The 25665-nt window shown below is 40.0% G+C and overlaps 1 protein-coding gene across 1 annotated transcript in view; it reads left to right on the forward strand.

The window, feature by feature from the left end:
- UMODL1 (uromodulin like 1) overlaps positions 1–25665 on the forward strand; it is a 46410-nt gene that overhangs the window by 17856 nt on the left and 2889 nt on the right. The window contains exons 6-16 of the mRNA XM_014061595.2: positions 1424–1678; positions 3709–4332; positions 5399–5656; positions 6540–6652; positions 9992–10205; positions 10534–10671; positions 15031–15479; positions 16056–16198; positions 17129–17365; positions 18417–18576; positions 19720–19816. Of these exons, the coding sequence (XP_013917070.2) occupies positions 1424–1678; positions 3709–4332; positions 5399–5656; positions 6540–6652; positions 9992–10205; positions 10534–10671; positions 15031–15479; positions 16056–16198; positions 17129–17365; positions 18417–18576; positions 19720–19816 (2688 nt within the window). The remainder of the gene's footprint in view (positions 1–1423; positions 1679–3708; positions 4333–5398; positions 5657–6539; positions 6653–9991; positions 10206–10533; positions 10672–15030; positions 15480–16055; positions 16199–17128; positions 17366–18416; positions 18577–19719; positions 19817–25665) is intronic.

A 25665-nucleotide genomic window follows, 5' to 3' on the forward strand; every position in this document is an offset into this window, starting at 1 on the left:
GAGAGAGATCGAGGGGTGACCAGGTGGGCAGGGGGAGCGAGTGGGGGTGGGCAGGCCAGTGGAGGAAGCATTCCAGTACGGTGCAACTGGACCAACTGGTACTGAAAGGCACGGTAAATTTGACCATCTGATAATGCGTATCATACCGTACCTGCAGAAACCCACCCCTGGTACTAGTCTTCAAATAGTTTAAGTTTCAAAATAAAGACACAATTATTGAACCACTTGTTTCCTTTTTCTTTACTGTGCCCCTAACAATCTGAATGGTCAGCTTTTAACCTGACCATTCAACCCTTGGGGCCAACAGAAATAGTTCATTAGTCCCATATGTTCAGTGGAAACAATCCTGATCTTGAGGGACACATGTGATGACATTTTCACTTTGCTAGCCTTCATGTGAAGGCAAATGTACATTTTTTCTGTTGAATTTAGTGGAACATTTCTACATGTCCCAACTGCACAAAGAAATGCACCGGAAGCTCTAGAGCAGGAAAAAATAAACATTTGAACATAACATTTATAATGGAAGAAATGAGCTGCTTGGGAAATTATAGCCAAATAATTATTTTAGTTTAATCCTGAAATCTGAATTTTGTGTGCATTTGTTAGACTTGAATAAAATAAGATGAGTTGATTATAACAGAACAGGTAAACTGATGTCTGGGCACTTTTGAGTAAATGTCTTTTAGTTCCAAGAGGAAGACTAACTAAAAATTGATCTTTTACTTTCCAGAAATGGTGACTAGTATTTGATAGACTGAACTTTCAATCAGCTCTAATGACTAGTTTCATTCTCCCCTTCTTTAGCCAAATTACAGCAAGAAATAGAACAGGCCTCATCAGTTTGTAAGATTGTCCATGGTATCACCTCCAACAAGATGGGTGGCATATAAATTTAATAAATAAATAAATAAAATGTATACTACTTGCCGACTAGCAAATGAACTTAGTGGAACAACCACTTACTTATTATATTAATGTGAAATAGAAAACACAATTCCCTAGCCACTTAGGTCCAGTCAAAATAAGAGTAAAAGCATCTATTTCAAGATAAACAACTTGAATCGTAAATAGCTTAGTGTTTAATTTCATTCCATCGCAAACATGTACACATTTTCAGAAACCACACAAAAGGCTGCCCTCCTAAAGACAGGGTGTTGTTGTTGTTATTTTGCATAGCATCCCAATTAGGAATGGCAAATAGAGCACCTTTTATTTCTACCCTAAAGGTTGAGGAAAGAATTTCTGTCCCTCAGCCAAGAATCAAATTCTGCATTGACTTCATTTATTGCTAAAAGGAAATACTAAACAAACTATTTTATGCAATTAAAGTGCATATCTATCATTCCTTAGCCATACAAAATATGACTGAAAGTATTTCTTTCCCTCAAATATGATAACACTCACACATTTGTTGTTGTAGATCCTCCTTCTATTAGAAACCACAATATCTTCAATGTAACTAGCAGCAGTTTTGAAGCATCTTGGAGTATTAATTCTTCGCAGAACCATTCGTTCCGAGTAGAAGTGTACAAAGGCAAGGAACTTGTTGAAAGAATGGAAATCACAGATATGAAGCTAACTATGTTAAATCTAGAAGCAAGTGTAATGTATACAATGTCCATCAGCTATGAAGCTTGTGGTAAAAATGTTACCTCCAGTAGAATTGTGAAAACAGGTACAGTATCAATTTTATTATTACTATTTTATTCAATTGAAAATATTTTTCTAATTTGTTAATATGTTTCTTAAAAAGCTCCCTAATTTGATCTGATAGTACTGTAAATCTGAAGTGCCTTAATAATTAGTGTCTAATTAAGATTTGGGAAGCATGAATGTTTTATTAATTTGTCTGTTTTCATATGTTTTACCTCTCATTGTATCATGGTCTTAATATGAGGATTTGTTCCATGAATTAGGAAAGTGTCTTCTTTGGTGCATTAAACCCTGTGAGGGTTCTTTGATTTTATTATTTTTAAAAATCAATTATTAAATTTATTATACTGCTTCTTCCAACATTCAAGGTGGTGTACAATAATTTTTAAAACTGTAACAAGTTAATATGATTAAAATCAAAACCAGAATTAAAATTAAGCATTTAAAACAATGAATAATGTAAAGCTTGGTAAAAGAGATGTATTTTTATCACCTTCAAAAAGAGATGATAAAACAAATGTCCTTAGGGAGCATGATTCACAGACCTGAAGCCACATAGGAAAAGGCCCACTATTTCACCATGCCTGAGAATCAAACATCTTCAAAAAAGTCTCTCCTAAGGAGCTAAATAAGTAAGCAGCTTCATAATGGGAAAAGCAATCCTGAAAATAATCTGATTTTGTTTGATTAGGTGTCTGATGCACTCAGAGATTCCGATGACATAGAGCAGGGGTGTCAAACTGGTGTTCCATGGGCCAGAAGTGTCACATGCAGGCCACGCCCACCCCAATTACATGAATGGGGAAAACATTGTGAAATCTCATGTGACATAATGAGTTTGACATTAATGACATAGAGGATGCTCTATAATTACTGGCTGTGGGAGAGATTGTTAAAAAAAAGTCAAGCTAGTGGCTGCAACTACAGTGTTTCTCCAAAAATACTACATATCCTCATAATACAGCCATGCCACATTTTTCTGGTGGGCAAAAATATAACCCCCCGCAAATAAGCCCCCTGGGCACCTCCGGCCAGGCAGAGCATCGCTCATCAACCTAGCAGTATCCCGAAGGTGCCAAGCTGCGGGAATCTGGGGGGAGGCAAAGGTGATCACGTTGCTTGGCTCCTTCGGATACCGCTAGGTTGGTGAGCAGCGCTGTGCCCAGCTGAAGAGGGGGTTGCCGGTTTTCTTGTGAACAAGCTCCCAAAGAGCTGGGCACAGCCTCATGGGCGAATGGCTGTGTTGCGCTGTCGCAGCAGCACAACACAACAGCCATGAAGCGACCACGCTCACAAGCAGCCACCCAGCAAACCCACTTTGTAGCCGGGTACAGCGCCATTCACTGGCATTTGGAAGGTGCCAAGCTGCAGGAGCTGTGAACCGGCACTCACGCGGCTTGGTGATACCCTAGGTCAGTGAATGGCGCTGTGCCTGGGTGCAAAGGGGGTTGCCGAGTGGCTGCCCATGAGCATGGTCACTTCATGGCTGTTGTGTTGCGCTGCCGCGACAGTGCAACACAGCCATTCGCCCATGAGGCTGTGCCCGGCTCTTTGGGAGCCCGCTCCCAAGAGAGCAGCTGCCCAGCAATCCTAAAACAATAAACCCCCTCCCCATAATAAAGCCCAAGCCATATGTTGGTAAAAAGAAAATAAGATCCTGTCATATTTTCGGGGAAACACGGTATGCACTTGAAGTCCCATGATTTTTTGATGCATGTTGCATACATGTCACATGTAAGAAAGGGGCAAGAAATTGATTGTATAGTTGTAGCTCCTACCTCCCCTGAACATTCTTGTTTAGTTCCCCTTTGAATCTTTTCAACAGGTGAAGTTTGAGGAGTATAGTGAACAAGGAGGTGTAACATGGGTCCTGCATTATTTAGAGCTTGGAGCCTACTTACATGGAGCAGTGCATGAACAGGGCTAGCCTCTGTTTCATTTGTATAATTAATTTGTTTCAGCTAACTTAATATTTTTTTCATGCATAAATGAAAGGAAATATTACTCTGTTATTATATTTATACTTATTATGAACAAAATGTTGTTATTCAGGTGAAATTGTGGATCCTGTTACTACACAGGGATCAAATGTAACTGATTATACAACTACCACACCTTTCTCAAAGGCAGAAATACAGGAGGTGTCATCTTTCACTAAGTATACTGAAGCAACAGTGCTGCCATCTAGTGGCATCCAGGAGTCAAGCACTCTTTCAGCAGGGAAGACATTGGCAACATCTCAAAAGATGAATATATCAGGGAATTTCAGGAAGAATAGCACCTTAAATAGCCCAGAAACAGTTACTTTGGCTCCAAAATGGTCGGGCAATGTAACAATCTCAAATGGAACTGTAGCTGAAGAGAGATGGACCACCCAAGATCAGCAAAACTCTTCAATGACATCATCACCTGGAGTTTCAAACATAGAAAACTATTCTTTTAAGAGCAATGAACCTACAGTGGAGGCTAGCACAACTCGCTTCTCAATTGAAAGAAGTTCTGAGAATGTTATAGCCGTGAATGTAACTGAAAATGCCAAATTTCATGCTTTGAACCATACCCTTGATAGGCACATTGGGGGAACTAACAGCTCTTGGTCTAATGAAAGAAACAGTACAGCACCACCATCTTCTTTCAAGAAGAATATGGCAATCTCCCTTGCTACAGATTTGAGTGGTGAGTATACCTTTATGTTAGCATTGACTTTAAAAGTAATAGGTTATTACAATGAGAAAGGCAGTGGGGTTTAGAAAATGGACGCAAATGGCAACAAGCCGGAGGAGTGGTTCCATCTAAATAAAATAAGAAAAAAAAAAGAACATGGAAGTTCTAATATTTTCGTGGGATTTAAACAGATATATAGCGCAACCAGTTCCCTTGTTTGTAAAATAAAAAGATAAAGGTTTCCCCAATCTGGTTGCGTTTTACTCTAGGGGTTGGTGCTCATTTCTGTTTCCTAGCTGAGAGAGTCTGAAGATTCTTCTGTGGTCATGTGGCCAGCATAACTATATGTGGAGGTGTGCAGAATACTGTTACCTTCCCACCAAAGTACTTGCAATTGTGTGCTTTCAAACTGCTAGGATGGCAGGAGCTGGAGCAGGAATGGCAACTCACCCCGTCACACAGTACTTGGGTCTCAAATTGCCAACTTTCTAGTCAACAACTCAAGCATCTTAGCAGTGAGGCCACTGTGCCCCCTAAAATAGGTGTTCATTATTTGCATAGAATGCTGATTGCCTTGGAACTAACTATAATTACATGAGCAGGGTCATAATAGAAGAAAAGTTTTCGTACGATTAACTATTCTTCCAAAATTGTATCATTTGTTATTTAGGTTCTTATTTAGCCTTGTCCAAAGATTAACCAGATAGGTATCATCTAAGCCAAACATCCCCAATCGTTCTGGCCCCATAGACTGGCTGCGGCAATGGTGACAATGATGGCAGTAGTGGTGGCGGGTGTGTGTGTGATTTTGCATGCACAACCTAGATCCTGCGCATGCGCTCACCCATCACTTGCACAACCCAGTTCCCAACAGACCATGGACTAATACTGGTCTATGGAACCAGGATTTGGAACTCCTGATCTAAACCCATTTTCTAGTTGGGGCCGAGAAAAAAATCCAAGCAACAGGTTTCTACACTATCAAATATTCTTTTTAATAAAGCATCAAATTGTTCATAAAACAAATGTGATAGATAATACTAATAATGGATTCAGTTGTTTCCCTTTGTCTTTTCAGCGGTATTTCCAGCTGAAAGAATATTTTTTTCCAGTGTGATGAATACTAGCTTTCAGATTTCCTGGACTACACATTTTTCAGCAAATACTACTTTCCATTTTCTGCTCTTTGAGCAGGAACAGCTGATAAAGAAGATTAAAACCCAAAGCTGTCATCTGAATATTTCTGAACTAAAACCAGGAACTTTGTACACTGTTAAAATAAAGCCAGACTTTTATGGAAATGAAAGTAAAATCGTGCAACGTAAAATAAAGACAGGTAAAGCAACATAAAATATCATAGTGTGCATATACTTCTGCAGAAGTCCATAACAGAAAGTGTTACCTTTCCAATTTATCCTAAATAAATATCAACAGACATTTAGTAAACATCAGATGTCTAGCATACTAGCATGCTATTGTCTTTCCAAATATCCTTCCTATTTATGGAATCAAGTTTAGAGTGATTGCAACTTGTGAAAATGTTCCCCTTGATTATATTTGGTGTTTTTGGAATTTATCAAGAAAATAATCAAAATTATTGATTTTTTGTAAGCAAGGGGTAGGTGAATATCCAAAATAATTAGAATATAACATAATAATAGTTATTTTCTAAATATATCATATTTGCAGTTATAATTGTTGATATATGCTAATCATCAACAATTACATTTCTTTTTTAACATAGAGGGATGAAGAAAGGACTTTGGGGTTCTTTTTTTGTTTTTTCTATTTTTAAAATAATATATTGTGTAGGATAAATATTGTTAGCTATTAATTCAGACTATTTGATTTAATTTGCTAATATTTGTACATAGTATATGATGAATGTTATATTTTAATCTTCATCATTATATTGTTTTCACAATTATTCACAATCAAAATAATTTCAAAATTATTTTATTTGTTCAAAAGAGAAAAAACTGTTCTGCACTTCTTTGATCGTAGATACAAAACAGTCAGATGGTAAATATCACTTGTGTCTCTAAATGTAAAGTTGCTTCTTTTCAGTTGCTTTTAAGATATTCTTTTGATTTTCCATTTGAAGTGTAGAAGTGACTTGGCATAATGTATTTGATGTCTAGAACCTGCCCACAAACTGATTACTCGTATTTTAACTAACAATGCTTGTCTAATTTTGGTCACCTTCTCATATCTTGCAGCTGCCCAGAAGTTTAATGGGACAATTAGGATAACGAATCTGAACTATAGCTCAGAGTTCAGCAACTCAAGAAGTGAAAAGCACCAAAATTTTTCAAAGATGTTTCTTAATGAAGTAAGATGATGATACCTTTTAAAAAATGAAGAATGTAAAAATGTATAAGGGACATAATCAGATACTTATTTTATTGAATATGATCTAGGATATCCATAATGTCTCATAATGTGGAGTAATAATTCTATGGCAACGTAACCTTAAGTTGCAACTTGCAAATCTGAAATAGGGATAAAAATTACAGAACTAAAAATAGTACGAAGTTGAACTTTGTGCTCAGCTTCAAACCCACAAATTCACTGACTGAAAAGTGAATGTGGTGAATAATACCAATTGCCCATATTGCCAGAATCAGTCCCTGGATTTGCTTTATTTACATTCAGCTGGCTGGATAAGAATGAATTGGATTGGATTGGATTTATTACATTTATATGCCGCCCTTTTCCCCGAAGGGGACTCAGGGCGGCTCACAATTCAGTCAGGGAAGGGGATACAGACAGGGGGATAAAAAGACGAACATAACAATATAAAATTTAAAAAACACACAACAACCATACCATTCGAGAAGGGGGGCAAAGCTCTTTAGCCCCAGGCCTGTCGGAGCAGCCAGGTTTTAAGGGCTTTGCGGAAGGCCTGGAGGGTGGTGAGGGTTCGAATCTCCATGGGGAGCTCATTCCAGAGGGTCGGAGCAGCCACAGAGAAGGCCCTCCTCCGGGTAGCCGGCAGTCGGCATTGGCCAGCGGATGGAATTCGGAGGAGGCCTAATCTGTGGGATCTAATTGGTCTATTGGAGGTAAGTGGCAGCAGGCGGTCTCTCAAGTACCCAGGTCCAATACCATGAAGGGCTTTATAAGTGATGACTAGTGCCTTGAAGCGTATCCGAAGACCGATAGGCAGCCAGTGCAGCTCGCAGAGGATAGGTGTTACATGGGTGAACCGAGGTGCACCCACAATCGCTCGCACGGCTGCATTCTGGACAAGCTGAAGTCTCCGAATGCTCTTCAAGGGCTGCCCCATGTAGAGCACGTTGCAGTAGTGAGCTGTTTGCACTCCCAAATTTCCAGTTGGCTACTTGGGAATGGCAGTGTGAACACATAAAGAGGATGTAAAGTTGCTTACAGATCCCATGTAGTGTATATGAGTAAAGCAAAAGTCAAGAGGTTGGCATAAGCCTATCTCACATGCATTAACGGAACTGTGTAATATAGAGGAAGAGACACATTTTTTTGGGAGAACAAAGCAGCCATTTCACATTCTTAAAGACTTAACAAAATAACAGAATAATTATTCAATCATTCAAGAACAACTGTTACTGCAACAGAATTTCTTGTACTGGGCAACAGGAATAATCTTGGGGAACAAGGAGGAGGAGCTGCAAACAACAGAATGGTCAAATGAAAGAAATCTGGGTCCAGGTCTGCAACCTAACTGAACATCTCAGCAAAGATCCTCCCTAGTTCTCATGAACATAAAGAGAGTGAAGGGTGAAAAAGTTTCAGACTTACAATATTCTGTTATTACAGTGGTACCTTGGTACTCATTGTTAATTGGTTCTGAGAGGTGCAATGAGTACCAAAAATGATGAGTGTCAAACAAATGTTTCCCATAAGGAATAGTGTATTAGTCACAGGGCAGTTGACATCAACAAGTTCTAGCTTGTGCAAAAGAGACAAAATTTTGACATCCAAATGTGCAGAGTACCATATTTGTTGAGTTTTAAAGCAGTCAAACGCTGAGATCCTGCCTTTGGTTTGGTTTCTAAGTCTGGTCTATCTTGAAGGGCTGACATTTCTCCATTCCTTGTCTAGGTCAATAATAAAGTTTTTTTCCCCTCTCAAGCCCTCTTCTCACTTTAAAATATTATGGAGGATCTCAAAAGAGCTTTTCTTGCATGGGCTATACAGCTAGTCCTCAACGTACGACCACAATTGAGCTGAAAATTTCTGTTCTTAAGTGAGACATTTATTAAGTGAGTTTCCCCCCTTTTTAGGACATTTTTTGCCACAGTTGTTATGTGAATCATTGCAGTTGATAAATTAGTACCATGATTGTTAAATGAATCTGGCTTCCCCATTGATTTTGCTCATTAGAAGAATGCAAAAAGTTATCATATGACCTTGGGACATGGCAACGGTCATAAGCATGAACCAGATGCCAAGCATCTGAATTTTGATCACATGATCATGGGGCTGCTACAATACTAAACAGTCACTGTTGTAAGTCGAGGACTACCTGTGTTTATCAATATTACCTTATTAAAAATATGCATTTGGTGCTGCTACCACTTCTCATGATTATTTGATGGGATCTTATATTATTTTTCCACATAGGCAAATAATTTTTATTTTGAGGATGCTTGAGATGATCCTGGGAGACCCTGAAGTGTCCTAGGACTACTTTAGGAAACATTAGAAAACACAGATTGAGGCTATGAATATGCAACTAAATTGCATATTGCTTGCAATAACAAAGCAAGTATATGCTTATGGAAATACAGGTTATCCTTGATTTATAATAGTACATTTAGTGACTGTTCGAAGTTACAACAACACTGAAAAAAGTGATTAATGGCCATTTTCCATACTTATAACCATTGCAACATTCTTATGGTCACATGATCAAAATTCAGGCACTTAGCAACTGACTCATATTTTTAACTGTTGCAAAGTCCTGGGATCTTTTGTGACCTTCTGACTAGCAAAGTCAATGGGGAAGCTACAGTCACTTAACAACCATGTTACTAATTTAACAACTGTAGTGATTCATTTAACAACGGTGGCAAGAAAGGTTGTAAAGTGGGGCAAAACTCACTTAGCAAATGTCTTGCTTAGCAACAGAAATTTTGGGCTAAACAGTAACTGTGATCATAAGTCAAGGACTACCTGTAGTCTACCATCTCTATATGCTAACTTCTTTATTTTGTTTTTAAGAATACCCAAGGCTATCCTCAGTTAAATAATTAGAAAGGTAGTTCAACGACATTGGTTGGTTATTGAGAAATCTTGTTGGATGCAACTTCATCGCATCTTCTGAATGTTCTATGTGATTTTATTCAATCATTAAGTAAGTCAGTTTGGTCAAGTGTTTTAAGGCATCAGACTAGAAAGTAGGAAACTGAATTCTAGTTCTGCCTTAGACAAGAAAGCCAGCTGGTGGATTCTTGGCTAGGCACTCTCTTAGCCCAACTCACCTCACAAGGCCATTGTGGGGAAAATAGGAGAAGGTAGGTGTGTGGATATATTTGCCACTTTGAGTTGTTGCATAAATATAAAAGTGGGAAATAACAAACAAACAAACAAATAATTTTCAAAAATCTGTGTGTCATCCTTCAAATCATGCAATTAAAATAATTCTCAGAACAAATACATACACAAATTCATGACTCTGTTTTGGTAACAGGTCCGAACATCTTTGCCTCCTAATATTCTTCAAAAAATGGATGCTGGTATGATTAACATTTCAATAGTAAGCATTATCCCAGGAAGCATTGTGGTCAATTTCAGCCTCTTGATTCCAACAGACATGGATGCAAGGAATGTTTCTGAGTCTCTTCTTGAAGCTTTTCGAAACAGCAGCCTTTTCAAGGTTGATAATAGCAGTCTTTCCATATATGGTAAATAATAGTTTCTTTTAATTTCATAGATTAATTTTATAAGCGGCCAAAACTCAGACCAATATTCTCCAAGGGCAGCAGAATTCCAAAATGATATTCTAATTATGTTTACTTCACTCATTATATTTGCATACAGTATTTACTTCTTATGAAGTTTGTTTGATTTATGAGTTACTCATGAATCGTAGTAAGTAGTATGGTATTAGAATGATGTTCATTTGAAAGAACAAAAGTACTGACATTTTAAGTATAGAAATAGCAAAGTATGCTAAATAATAGTCACAAACTCATGTATTACTTCTCTCTTTTATTATATATTTAAAAACAGATAACAATGAATGTGAGAGAGAGGAAACAGATTGTTCTCCTAATGCGTCCTGCTACAATATTTATGGGTCTTATGAATGCAAATGCAAAGAAGGATTTGTCAGTGTAAATGCTGAGAGACCTGGGAGAAACTGTGAAGGCAAGGTTTCAATGTTTATTTTCATTTTCTTCCAACTCTGCTATTCTTATTGCCATGTTATTGTTGTGGTCCCCATGCAAAGGATTACATTCACTCTCAGAAGTTCTTGTTCATGCAGTGGGCAAGATCCAGTTACTTGAACCTGTCACTTCCAAAGGCCATTCGAACACCTGTAGTTTCTTCAACTTGATTTGGCTGTCAATATTGAGGTAGCCACAAATCTTTTCTAATGAAGTACTGACTTTCAGATACCTCCACTACTGATCACTAAGGTTGCCTTTAAACCTGACATGGCTCTTCTTGGGAAGAAAAGTTGTGGATGGCATTGGGAGACATTGGATGCCACCCACAAGGGCCATTACTAAGAATCCTAGAATTTGCAATCCACACATCAGACTAAGACAGGGGAAGGCTGTCTTAGCGACTGATGTACTGTTCTTTAGTGTCATCCTCCTTGTCAGGAAAATAAAAGGGGGTTGTAGCTGACTGATAAAGGAAACTTTTTGAGATGGTGGTGAAGCTAAAAATTCTTTTACATTGGTACTCTGATAAAATTGACACAGGAACTGAATGGTGTTGAGGGGGCTGCAGATGGATGGTAAGTCCATCTTCTAGCCCAGTGGTCGGAAAACTGCGACTTGCGAGCCACATGTGGCTCTTTGGTCTCTTAAGTGTGGCTCTTCCACCGCTGCGCCACCTCACATTCCTTGTCTTCCAGCCGTGGCCCCACTCTGTGGAAAACATAGGCGTGTGCACAACCTTACAGCCTGGAGCAGGACCAAAGCCCCTCTCCCAACTAGACCTTCCTCCCTCAGAGAGCTTCAGGGGGAAGCTTCTGCAGAAGCCTGGGTGAGTGAGAACAGGTTCCCGCCGTTACAAAGTCTCATAGACTATAATTGTACGGGCTGTGCGCACACGCCTATGTTTTCCACAGCGTGGAGCAGTGGCGAGGCTCTGCCCGGCTAGTGATGACTCCAGAGGTCATCCAGGAAGACAAGGAATGTGTGGGGGACCCCGCCCCCCACAGATTGTCTCCGGAGTCATCGCCGGTCATGCATAGCCTCACTGCTGCTCCATGCAGTGGAAAACATATGCCCACGCTCACAACCTGTACAATTACAGTCTCTGACACTTCGTAACGGTGGGAACTTGTTCTCACTTGCTCGGGCTTCTGCAGACGCTTCCCTCCAAACCCCTCCGAGGGAGGAAGGGCCAATTGGGAGCATGGAGCTGCGGCCAGAAGACGAGGAACAGGAGGGCAACCAGCTGGGCCTCGTTCTTCTGCAGAGGACCTGTCCTCGAAGAGGGCAGATGTGGTGGCATCTGTCTTGGAATGTTCTGCAGAGCCCAACAGGGAAAAACGTCGCTGTCAGGTACTTTTAACCATATATTTTGGTCCTATGACTGCAGAATGCTGCAAAAAAACCATAAATGCAGGCCAGTTGTTGAGTGTTTCAAATGTGATTGGAACACTCAACAAGGTGACTACAGTATGTGTGTGTATGAGTGTGTATGAGTGAGAGAAAGAAACAGACAGACAGAGACAGAGACACACACACAGAGTGAGTGATTAAGTGAGTGAGTGACACACACACACACACAAACAGTGACAGAGAGAGAGAGAGGATGGGAGGATAGAGAGACAGAGACAGACAGACAGAGAGAGACACAGAGACCGAGCAAGTGAGAGACAGTCACACACAAACCTGACTTACCCAAACTTTCCAAGGAGATGCAAGGCCATTGTTCACATTCGTGTTTGTCAGTCATTATCATGATTTAATTTTATGGATAGTGTAAGGTAAATTGTAAGGAATTTAATTTTATCAATAAATAATATCATTATTAAGTATGATATCAAGTTTAATCAACGTACCTATAGTTCAACTAAGACTTAAAACTTTAAGTAAAGTTTATTAAGTTAATTTTAGGGAACATTGTGGAGTGAAACAAGATGTAGTGTCGAGGATTGAGAAAGGTACGTTGAGATGGTTTGGACATATAGAGAGGATGAATGGGTTCCACCACAAAACCGTGGTCGACTAAAGCGCGCTCGACGAAACCGCGTACCTGACGTCATCACAGCGCGACAAAAAAAGCACGCTGTGAGCGCTAAAACTAAAATTAACCCCTAAACCTAAACCTAACCTCCCGAAACCTAACCCTAAACCTAACCCTAAACCTAACCCTTAACCTAACCGTAAACCTAACCCTTAACCTAACGCTAAACCTAACGCTAACCCTTAACCTAACCCTAAAAATAACCCTAACGCTTAACCTAACCCTAAACCTAACCCTAACCCTAAACCTAACCCTTAACCTAACCCTAAACCTAAACCTAACCCTTACCTTAACGTGAATTGGCTTGCTTTCAAAGCGCTTTTTAAAGCGCCCTTTTTTCTCTGTGGTCGCTGTTGTCGCGCTGCTGATGACATCAGCGACGCGCTTTAATCGGGCGCACTTTAGTGGACTGCAGTTTTGTCGTGCCACGGATAGCAATAGCAATAGCAGTAGACTTATATACCGCTTCATAGGGCTTTCAGCCCTCTGTAAGCGGTTTACAGAGAGTCAGCATATTGCCCCCAACAATCTGGGTCCTCATTTTACCCACCTCGGAAGGATGGAAGGCTGAGTCAACCCTGAGCCGGTGAGATTTGAACCGCTGAACTGCTGATCTAGCAGTAGCCTACAGTGCTGCATTTAACCACTGCACCACCTTGGCTCTTGGCTTGGCTCTTGGATGAATGAAAGGAGATAGATGAAACAAGTATACCAGACGAGAGTGGGAGCTTTGTATTTGTATTTGTATTTTTGTATTTTATTAAATTTATATGCTTTGGGAGAGTTGGAAGGGATCGACCTCAGCGAACGTACGATTGAGGACGTTTTTTAGCAAAGGCCAGTTAAGGAGTACCCTAATTAAGTTAATAACAATGTACCTACCTATATAGTTTAAGTTTTAAAAAATTGGCTCTCAAAAGAAATTTCAATCGTTGCACTGTTAATATTGGGCTCTGTTGACTAATGGGTTTGCCGACCACTGTTCTAGCCAATCTTCCCTTCAGTGAAACAGGCTCCCAGTTTCTCTTGAGAAGGAAGAAGAGGAGGAAGGGGGAGGTTAGGCTTTGTTTGAGTTTTGATGGGCTGACCTGCTAGCAACACTATGCCTGTGTCCTGATTCTTTTCACAAAAAGAAACAATCTAAAAAAAGGAGAGGTTATATTGGATGCTTGTATTTAATCCTGACCTGGAAGAGGTTCAACTCATTCCTTTATCAAAGAAAGCTGTAAGCAAACATAAGCCTAAGGTACTTGTAATTATATGAATTAATAGAGTCAGTAGTCCTTTTCAAGAATGATCTGCAGAGTTTCTAACATTATAACAATGCTACTGAAGTAATTAAGTGGTAAATGAAAAAATATATTAGACATCTTACTGCTATAATATAAAATTCTGATTAAGTATCCTCCTCGAATGAAGCTTGAATAGATTTCTATAAAAAAAAATCTCTAGCTGTTCATCCCTTTCAAGTAATTAAAGTAATACTTTAGAAACATATAAAAAAATATCCCAGTGAATTGATCGGGCATAAGAGCTGTAGTGGTACAGTAGTTAGAATGCAGTATTGCAGGCTAGTTCCGCTGACTGCCTGCAATACAATCAGTTGAGCAGTTTCATTCCCACCTGCTCAAGGTTCCATTCAACCACTTAGAGAGGGCTGTAAAGCACTTTGAAGCGGCTTATAAATCTAAGCGCTATTGCTCTTTCAAGTGATTTCTTTTTCTCATTGGATAGGAGCTTTTATCTGTCTCACTTCAAAGTTTATTCAGTCCGCCTTGGGAATGACCTCTCATAAACACAGTATGAAAGTTAACAGTTATGTAACATTATCAAAATTTGCTAGAAAAACACATTTCACTTGCAAGGTTGATCTGACATCATTGAGAGATGAAGATTCTTTCACAGTTGTCAGTAAAGCTCCCATAACTTTGAAAAATAGCTTATCAGAAGGGATAAGCCAACATACAGCTGTAAACACACGTGTTTCTAAATACATGAACTTTGACTACATTGGTGGATTGGGATAAGACAATTATTTTATGAAAGAAGATAGGTTTTTTTTTGTCAATTTACAGAATGGGCAAGTTTGAAGCTGAGACAGTGAGTATCCATTGGCTGGCATTCTCTGTGTTCAGCTAGCTCAGGCTGAGCAACATTTGGCTTGAATATGCACTCTGCATATTTCCAAACGGGAAGGCTTCTTGAAGGATAGATCTCAAAGTTATATTTACTGTAATTCTTTATGGGGAAAAATGAATTATACAATGCAATTTTCAATAACTTTTCTCTACTTTATAGTACTTTCTTCCAGCCTTAGTTCTGGAGATGAACGGTCAAAGGAATGGAGCAGCACAACTTTACCCTTGACCTATCCATCTACTTCAGACCCCATGCCTTCATCTGCCAAAGATAATTTTTCTATTAGTAGTGGCAGAAGCTTGGAAAATGCAACTGCCAACACTACAATTAATAAGCAAAATATAAATCAAAGAACAAACATTAGTGATTTACCTCAGAATTCGCCCTTGATTAAGAGTTCTGCTGCTGGTTCAATTAAGGAGGCAGTTCAAGTACTGTGTGAGTTTGAAAAAATTGTCGTCTCCATTAAGAAGAACTTTCTGCACCAGCAATCTATCCCAGAAACTTCCTTGTACCTAGGGAATCCTCGCTGCAATGTAACTTCCAGTAATTCTAGTCATGTGGTACTTCAGACAGGCTGGAACGAGTGCGAAACTGAAATACAAACTGTAAGTCTGTTACTCTACAATAAATTAAATAAATTCTAATTAAACATTAAGAATAAATAATTTGAAATAATTAATATAAGGTTTTTAGAATTATTAATGATGAATAGTATTACATGTCATTCCACTTTCTTAATAAGAAAAAATCTTATTTTTTAATTTCTAAATTCTTAGAAAAAAGATGATAATAACAAAAAATTATTCATATGTTATCCATAAAGACCACATAGCAGGACAGGATTTGGGCTTTGATTCACAGTTTAAACAAATTGTTTCTGAAATGTATTTCTCATTCTTTTCTGTTACTGTAATGTAATTCTTATTTTTTCCCAAGGATCTTCTACATATTAGATTCCTCATCTGAAATCAACTAATTATGAATAGTTTAACTAAATGAATAGAATACAATCCTTGTATAATCAGCAGGTCCTGAATGGTTCTTCATTTTACTGTTTTGCTTACTTTATAGCCCAGCCTACACGTATCTATTTTTTCACAATCCTGTTTGCTATCTTTTAAACTAAAAATAATAATAATTACAAATTCAATATATCTTTCTCTGTTGCACTTCTTTTACAGAATACCACACACACCATTGCAAGAACTGTTCTTCGCAATGATTATTCTTCCCATGGGATTATCTACCACTTAAAGATTTCAAGTCAAATTCATTGTATCTTTCAGAACAATCTCTTAACTTCATCTGGATATACTTCAGAAGGGTAAGTAACTTTTTAGGAAATAAGAACCAATTACATTATTTTAGACATCAAATAATTGTTGTAAAGGTCCAAAATACAGAATTTAAAGGATAATTTCTGCAAAAGAGAGTGGGATATTCAGAGCTGATCTTCATTTTAGACATTGTATTAAAATATAGGTAACTCAACTGCGATTTTTATCTTTTCATGAACAACTTATTTAATATCTGGAAGTAGCAATAGGGAGAAATTACAGGCTTAGGGTTATATTTCCAATTACCAAAAGAGCCATGGTGGCACAGTAGTTAGAATGCAGTACTGCAGGCTAATTCTGTTGACTGATGACTGCCAGCAGTCCAGTCGATTGAGTCTCACCAGGCTCAAGGTTGACTCAGCCTTCCATCCTTCCAAGGTTGGTAAAATGAGGACTCAGATTGTTGGGAGGAATATGCTAACTCTGTAAATCACTTAGAGAAGACCGTAAAGCACTATGAAACTGTATATAAGCCTATTGCTATTGCTATTTGCAAGACAGAGTAAACTTTACTTACATGAAATATTTCAGGTTTATGAAGATTTGTAGTCAAATTACATCCTTCTAAGAAATTTCCCTATAGAAAGGAGTAAAAATAGTAAGACAGTCCTAATAAAGTATGTGAAATAGATTTTTTAAAAACCAAAAGCTTTTAATTTGTTGACACCGATATAGTAATCAAATTCTAATAATCTTTGATTTTAATTATTCACATTCTGTTAATATTTATGCAACTGTCTTTAATTTTTTTTAGACATTGCACAAGTAAAAAGTGGTATCTTTTTTATTTCCTTGGCTGAAAACTGAACAAGGGGGCACTTTATTCTTTTGTAAAAATAATAATGTTTCTGTGCAGACACAGGACATAGTTTATAAAACTAGTCTACCAATGTTAACAATGGCTCATTGTCTTTCAGAATTTATACCATTTTTGAAGATTTACATGGATCTGGACATTTCTTAACAGAAATGCGATTGCTTATTGGCAATTCTCCAATTCCACAAAATTTCAGCATCTCTGGCAGTGATAATATAGTAATTGAGGTGGGAGTTCAAACAAGAAGCAAGAAACTCAAAGTGGTTGTTAGCCAATGTTGGGCAACCCCAACCAATAACTCAATGGATCCTCGCTCATTTCATTTTATACATGGCGGGTATAGTATACACAATGTATTAAGATGTTATTACAAACCTTGTGAATAATAAAGACAAAAAATTTATAGAGTGGTATCAGCTTTTATAATCTTAAAGTTGAAACACCGGCAATGTAAATCTACTCTTTTTTGTAATGGTGACATTTCAATTTATTAGTTAATCCAAGCTATTATTTCTTGGCTTCAGCCTCTTAGCTGCTAGGTATATTTGTTTTAATTATATTCATATACTTGGTTATGAAAATTATTTAGATAATATTTATAAAATGGGGAAACATTTCAGAAGAAATGCATTCTGAATTTTTGGTTTCTAGTTTTAGTGCTTGAGCTGTTCCATCATTCCACATAGATAATTTTAGCAATCAAATCGAAGAAATGAAGAAGTAGGCTAGGGTAGGAATGAAACGAAAATAGGTGAGAAAAACCATTCCTCTTTCTAATATACATGTCTGCAGACTTTCAGTGAATTAAATGCAGGTATATGTTATACCAGTGGCGAGGTTTGCTTTTACAAACTTCACTGTTTGAGAAGTTGGCGAAGGTAGAAGCAAGGGAATTTTGTATATGTGTTGATGGAGGAGAGTACCTGTCAGGAAACAGATGACAGGTGGACAATGGCTGAATGTCTGAGTTGAAGTATCTCAACTTGGGGAGCTGCTTCTTGGTTACTTCTGCAGTAAGAAGGAGAGGAAGAATAATGGCTTCGGTCTCCAGTGGGCAATTGTATATATTATGAAGTATGCTCAAAGAACAATATGATGCTATTTTTTATTTATTTATTTATTTGAATTTATATAAGTCACTTGTTGATGCATATCCCTCTTAGATGTCATCAGATCTCTATAAAACAGAAGAAATTTATAACTAGTGAAATATGTTTCTATCTTTACTAGAACTATCAGCCATTTAATAGCTGCAATGGAACAGCATTACTTTGATACTCTCTTTTTGGAAAATAACCACATTTTTGTCTGATTATAAATAGAACTGTAAATCCATATAGATCAAATTCTATGCTTCTTTAAATGTTTAATTGAGCTTTCTTTTTCAGTTGTCCAGTTCCAAATACAAACACCAACGTGATTGCAAATGGGATAGCCAACCGAGCCCGATTTAAACTGAAAATATTTTCATTTGTCAATGGTTCAGTGGTTTACTTACATTGCAAAATCCAAATTTGTGTTGAACTTCCTAAAAGCACTTGTAGAACGGTAAGGAGTCTTGCTCAGTTGGAAAACAAAATGATTTTAAAAGAAACAGAACGATTGTTTTGTCTGTTCCCAGAATATGGTACTTTATAAACCAAAACAAAATAGTACAGAGGTCAGAGATAAACTTAATCCATAATTTTCTTCAACAAAAACTGGAAATGCAATAGTTAACAAAAAGAATATTAAGTGCTATGTAGGCTCAGTGGCTAAGACACTGAGCTTGCCAATCAGAAAGGTTGGCAGTTTGGCGGTTTGAATCCCTAGTGCCTTGTAACAAAGTGAGCTCCCAGCTTCTGCCAACCTAGCAGTTCGAAAGCATATAAAAATGGAAGTAGAAAAATAGGACCCACCTTTGGTGGGAAGGTAATAGTGTTCCATGTGCCTTTGGCATTTAGTCATGCCAGCCACATTACCACAGAGACATCTGGCTGTTCAGCTTTGAAACGGAGATGAGCACCGCCCCCTATACTTGGGAACAACTAGCACATATGTGCAAGGGGAACCTTTACCTTTACCTATACTGTTTGCTGTTATTTCCATTTTGGTGTTTATCTACATAAGAATCTTAAATGATTTTACAATGAGATCATCATAAGATTCTAATGTAAATAAGCTTCGATCTCTGACAGAAATTCTGCTCAGCAACACAGAAATTCTGTTAAGCAACAAATCTTATGTATAAATGCTTAAAATGCTAAAAGTGCTATAAATACTTTGAACGCTGTCATTGAAGCAGATAGAGGGCTGTGGTTTTTAGAACTTGCTGACTTCTATGGGAATATATAGCAGCTATAGAGAATTTAGCATTTTTGGTTGCATCCTAAGTCTGTGATTGCAAAGAGATTTATAGGTAGAAAAGAATCATGAATATTATTCCCTTTAATGTTAGGTAGCATAGGAGGTCTCAGAGATGTAAGTAACCTCAGACTTGAAGTTACTATATCCTATTACACTAGACACCCCCCCCCAAATTCTATCTAAGAGTGCCTTCAAAGTTATAACCTGATAACTTGACTTATATATGTGATTATATGGCAATAGTGTTTTTAAAGGATCTCTAAGAGGTTTATTACCTATTAGTCATAACGTAGAACACATTTATTCTCAAAATAGTGATTTCATAAGTGTGTTTCATTCTTGCAGAATTGCCAGGGTTTCCGTTTTTGGAAAACAGGTGAAATTATTGATACACCCAAAACAACTTGGGGTCCCCTTCGCAAATTCAGTGGTAAACCACTAGGTAAGTCAGAGCTTCAGTAGGAAGTCACCAGGTAAATGGTTTAATGTTGAAAGAGAGCACAGAATTATTGAAAATGGACACGCTGTGAGTGCAACCTTACACGGAGTCAACCAAGAGAAGCCAGAACCTTTCTACTACAAAGCTCAGCGTAGGAATGGGCAAATCTGACAGGCTTAGTTCTTCTTAATGCCGCATCATTAGAAATGCATTAAGTTTGGGATAAGGGTAATTTGGTTTGTTTCCACTTCTTCAAACGTGTTGCATTTGGTTAGTTGAATATAATAATTACTCTAAAAGTTTCAATTAAAATGTTTAAATATTGTGCACATTTCTCAGAACTGTACGTTTTCTTTATCATTTTGTGTATGTCCAGTTTTTGTAAATGAGTTTCCATACTGATTTTTTAAACATATTTTTTATGTATGTAGGCCTTTTAGTCCAGATTTCTGCCTAGGATTTATATTCTGTTGTTACTGATGAGGTTCATTATAAAATTTAAACTACAAATCTCAGCTGCTTACTGTTTCATTTGATGTGTTGGCTAAAAATCTGAAAGTAAATAAATGTGCATTCAAATGTGGACTAAATGAATTTCTTCCCCAATCCCAAGTGTGTGTGTGTGTGTGTGTGGGAGGACACACATCACCAAGTGAAATCTGATACTAATAATGCAAGGACATCACTTTCTCCTTGCTCAAGCTCCATGATGAGAGGCATCTAGTAGCTAGAATTCATAGCTACAATTAGACAACCTGTGACATTGGATCATCATTTCACAGTTATTTCCTTACCAGGTTCCTCAATGCCTTCAACAATGGCAGTGCTTCATTGTACTGCTTTCCTGGAAAAGCTCTTAAAAATCAATATATTGTTTCACTGGAAAACTTGTTAAAAATTTAGGGAGATATTCAGAGATGTAGCTGCCTTGAATATAACCTGTGTTGAACTGTACAACACAGTCAAACACCAGGAGTTGACCACAAAAAATGTTTTATGACACTTTGAATTATTATGTCATAAAATGTTTGCAATCATTTTTATATCGTAAAACTGTTTATAAAATTTGCCAAGTGTGAATTTTATGGGAATTTTTCGATTCTGAGTGTATTCTGAAATTAGCCCATTTGAGATACATTGGTTGAAAAATGATTGCTCTGTGCTGCACCATTTCAACCAGTTAAAGGTTACACACAGACAAACAAGAGTTTTAGTACTATATAGATGCTGTTAAGTTGCCCGGTGTGCTACACTGTCCTTAATGAATGCTCTCCCATTTTTCTGCAATCTAAAATCATGGTAGAACTGAATACAGCTTCAACAATAAGTATATATCAAAATACAGCAAAATATGGTAATCGTACTGTTCTTCAACATCCTACAGAGAGATAATTGTATGTGTTAGATCGGGTAATGGAAAAGCACACTCCGGCAAAAGGCAACAACAGCTCTTTATTGTAACAGAACAAGTATGTACAATCCAGCAAAGGTTGAGTCTGACAGCAGTCCTTTTATAGGGAGCTGTCAGACCCTTCGACCAATGAGAAAGTGGAAACCACTATAACTGAAGCTAGTATCTAACACCCCTCCCCTCTTAGATGGAGTAATCCTACTGGTTATATAGTCACACAGGTAGGCGGGCTTTTTGGTAGCTCTGCCTGACCTGCGCAGTTCAGTTGGAGGGTGTTCTTCAGACAGGTTGGATGGACCTGTTTGCTCTGCAGCTCTGCTTGGTGGAAGCTCCTGGAACCTTTCACAGGCCACGGCTGGAGCTTCTAGAGCCGGTTCACTCGAAGCTCACTCCGGGCTTGCAACACAAGAAGCTAAGTATCCCAATGACTTCGGGTTTGAGTTGGCTATGGAAGGAGTGACATCGTGCTCCTTTTGGGTAGGGCTTTCGATAACTTAAGCAGGAGTTACCTCTGGCTGCCTAGGAGTGGAGTTGGAGAGGCAGCTATGGAGTTGGTCAACGTGCTTTCTCCAATTCCGACCATCCTCGAGCGCTACAAGATAAGAGCGAGGCCTGGTGATGCCTATCACTGTGGCAGGAATCCACAGAGTCCCCCGGCGTAATTGTGGGTGTAAACTGAATCCCCTACACTAAAGTTCCAAATTTTGCTTGTGGAGTCAGGGGGCGATGCGGCAGAATAGTTTGGGTGTAGCCGGTCTAAGTGGGACCTTAGCCGATGACCCATGAGAAGCTTGGAGGGGCTTCTCCCTGTAGTGGCACTTGGCGTGATGTGTTGAATTAGCGAATAGTGGTCAATCTGTGTTTGCCAATCTCCCAGGCCCATCTGGAGAGGGCCTCTTTTGCAGATCTCACCATTCTCTCCGCCTGACCATTGGAGGCCGGATGGAATGGCGTGACCAGGGCATATCTGATTCCCTGTACTGCTAAGAAGGTCTCGAATTGCATGGCCATGAATTGGGGCCCGTTGTCAGAGACCAGGAAATCGGGCAGGCCATGTGTGGAGAAAAGTCTCCGTAGTACCTTGATGACTGCTTCTGCCATAGTGGAAGTTATCAGGACTACGTCTAGCCATTTCGAGTAGGCGTCCACAATTACGAGGAATGTCTAGCCATGAACTGGGTCAGCAAAATCAATGTGTACCATGGTGCTTGAGGTGGCTCCCACTCCTTAGTGGGCACCTCTGGGGGAGCTGGTTTGGACTCCTGGCACGGTGTGCAGGTAGCCACCCATTCTTCAATCTCCCTGTCCATGTTAGGCCACCACACATAACTCCTGGCCAAAGACTTCATCCTGATAATTCCAGGATGCCCTACGCACAAAGCCTCTAATACTGCAATGCGCAGTTTATGTGGAACAACGACCCGGTCCCCCCCCACAGCAAACAGCCATTGACAACAGACAATTCCTCACGCTTACAATGGTATATTTTGAATTCAGACCCAACAGGCTCCTTGGGCCACCCCCTCCACACCCAGTTCAAAATTTGTTTGATGGGGGAGTCTTTTGCAGAGTGGTGGGCAACGTCACAGGATGATACAGGACCAGTCTCCAAGCAGTCAATGAGAAGGACTGGCGTCTCGGGGGTAGGGTCAGCAAGATGTTCTGGCAGCGGGCAACGGCTCAAGCCTCGGTGTGCCCCAAAGTGGAGCCTGGTCAGTGGATGAACCGGTAGAAGTAGGCAGCTAGGAAAATGGTCCATTTGGTCATCTGTGAGAAAGTAATACTGGAGTAGGTCGGTCCCCAGCCAGCAACCCTAGTAGTGGTTTGTGGTGTATAATTAGATCGAAATCACGGCCATATAGGTACTCATGGAACCTTTTTACTCCATCCACTGCAGCCAAAGCCTCCCAGTCCAGCTGGCTGTAATTCCGTTCGGCAGCGGACAAGGTCCCAGAGTAAAAGGCTATGGGAGCCTCGGTTCCGTTGGGCTTGTGGTGGCTTAGGATGGCTCCAACGCCAAATGGGGATGTGTCACAGGTCAGCAGCAGTGGCAGGGTCTGGCTGTACTGCACCAGGAACATGTCCGCTGACAGGAGTCTTTTTACCGCGGCAAATGTGGCAGCCTTAGGTCTGCCCCAGGACCACTTCGCGTTCTTCGCCAGGACATGATGTAAGGGCTCAACAACGGTGGATTTCTGTTTAAGAAAGACAGTGTAGAAATTAAGGAGCCAGAGGAACGCCTGCAGCTCGGTTTGATTATGAGGTATAGGGGTATCCTGAATTGCTTGAATTTTTTTCATGGTCGAGTGAATTCCAGAGCCGTCAATTAGGTATCCTAATAATTCAACCCTTGGCACATTAATTTGGCATTTTCTTTTTTGAGACGGAGGCCCTTGTTTCAAATTTTGGTCAAAACAGTTAGCAAATGTTTGAAAAGTTGCGCCTCATTTGCAGCCGATACCAAGATGTCGTCAAAATAGGGGACGACTCCTAGAATCCCCTGCAAAAGCTGTTCCATGATGCTTTGGAACAGTCCAGGGGTGATACTAACTCCAAATTGCAGGTGGTGACGTTTGAATGCACCCCTGTGTGTCACAATGGTGCCATCTATAGGCAATTATTGGTATGCCTGTGCCATGTCCAATTTAGCGAATAATTTGCCGTGGCCTAAAGAATGTAATAAATGCTGTACAGTGGGTACAGGGTAAGCGCTTTATTGTAACACTTTATTGATTGTGCATTTATAGTCCGTGCAGATGCAGACAGACCCATCTGATTTGACAAGTGTCACTATTGGGTTCTCCCAGCATGCGTGATCAACCGGCTCTAGGATTACCTGGCCTACGAGCTTGTTAATTTCCAGATCAATATTTGGGCAGAGAGCGAAAGGTACTCTCCTGGGTTTTAGCCTTATTGGGGCTATGTTGGGGTCCAAATTAAAAGAGATTGAAGTCCCCACATACTTACCCAGACCGGTGCTGAAGACGTCCTCAAACACATTAAAAATTGCTTCAGCGCTCTCATCTTTCAAGGCGTTGACACCAGTCACTTCTAGGCCCAGGGCTTCAAACCAGTCAAGCCTGAGGAGGCTCTGCAGGTCACTGCTGACCACCGTCACTGGAAGCTGGGTGCTGTATTTTTTGAATTGCACCCGGAAGGTGCCCTGGCCCACGATGGGGACCCGATTCCCCTAGTAATCATGATGGCGGATGTCAGGGGTGCGTAGAAGCTGCTTCTTCAGGCTAGGGATAGCCTGCTTTAGCGTGGACCATCGCATGATGGTCAGTGATGACCCCGTGTCGATCTCCATTTCGCATGGAGAGTCCTCGATGAGGACTGTGACCTTCAGTTTTTTTGGCCGCCTAGTGCAGACTTGGCCGATGGAGGTGTGGTAGGTGACTCTAGTGTCGCCCTCTGAGTGCCATGGTGGCTTCTGCCATGCCCCTTGGTTGGGTCTCTGCTGGCGGTTAGCTCGGCTTCTTGGCTGCCAGGTCGCCGTGGGGTGCTCGCTTCTGCAAACTTTGGCGATGTGCCCCTTTCGCTCACAGCCCTGGCATATAGCGTTGCGGATATGGCAAGCCAATCGGGCATGGTCTCCTCCGCAGCTAACGCAAGGCGGGAATCATGGTTCGAATTTGTGCGCCGGCTTGGTGCGGCTACTGCGCATGCGGCAGCTGTCATGTTCTTCACCTTCTCAGCTCTTGGCCTCTGCAGCCTTGCGAGGTACGCATGTATGCTTTCACGCAGCTTGTGGAGTGTTTTGGAGCTGCAGGGTTTCTGTTGACTTGACGGCTGATTCTGATGCCCTGGATTTGTCCAAGGCAATTTGTAGAATGAGGATAGATTTGGCAAATAACCTCCTCTGTAAATTAATGTCCCGCACACCACATATGATGCGGTCAAGAATAAGCTCATCAAGGTCTCAGAACTCACAGTACGTTGCGGCCTTTCGTAGCATCACAACGTACTTGTTGATTGACTCACCTTCCTTCTGGTTGCGAATTTTAAATTTGTGCCAGTGGATGTGCTTAGATGGCTTGGGAGCGTAGTAAGTTCTCAGCGTCTGCTGGAGCATGGACCAAGCGACTGATTGTGGCGGCGTCAGCTCTGACAGGTCTTTGGCAGTTTTGAACACTTTCCATCCATAGTAACTGAACGTGTTCTTCTTGCGGTCTTCAGAAAGGCCTATGAGGTCATTGTCTTCGAGGAAGCAGTCGAACCTCAGCATATGCGAGTCCCAGTGCTTTGTGACTGGATCATATGGAGTCAGTGGGGGATGCATGGCCATTTTGTGTTCTGAGGGCATTTTGAGTTTGCCACTCAAAAATGGGTGCTCAAAGCCGCGCTGAGCTCCGGGCTGGATTTACTTGCTGGATTGCTACATTCTTTTTGGTTTACCTAGTTGCCTTCCAATCCCACCCTCGTCACCAATGTTAGATCG

This window comes from Thamnophis sirtalis, unplaced genomic scaffold (assembly GCF_051295495.1).
Source record: "Thamnophis sirtalis isolate CommonGarterSnake01/CBP01778 unplaced genomic scaffold, rThaSir2_p1.2 scaffold_8, whole genome shotgun sequence".
Lineage (NCBI taxonomy): Eukaryota > Metazoa > Chordata > Lepidosauria > Squamata > Natricidae > Thamnophis > Thamnophis sirtalis.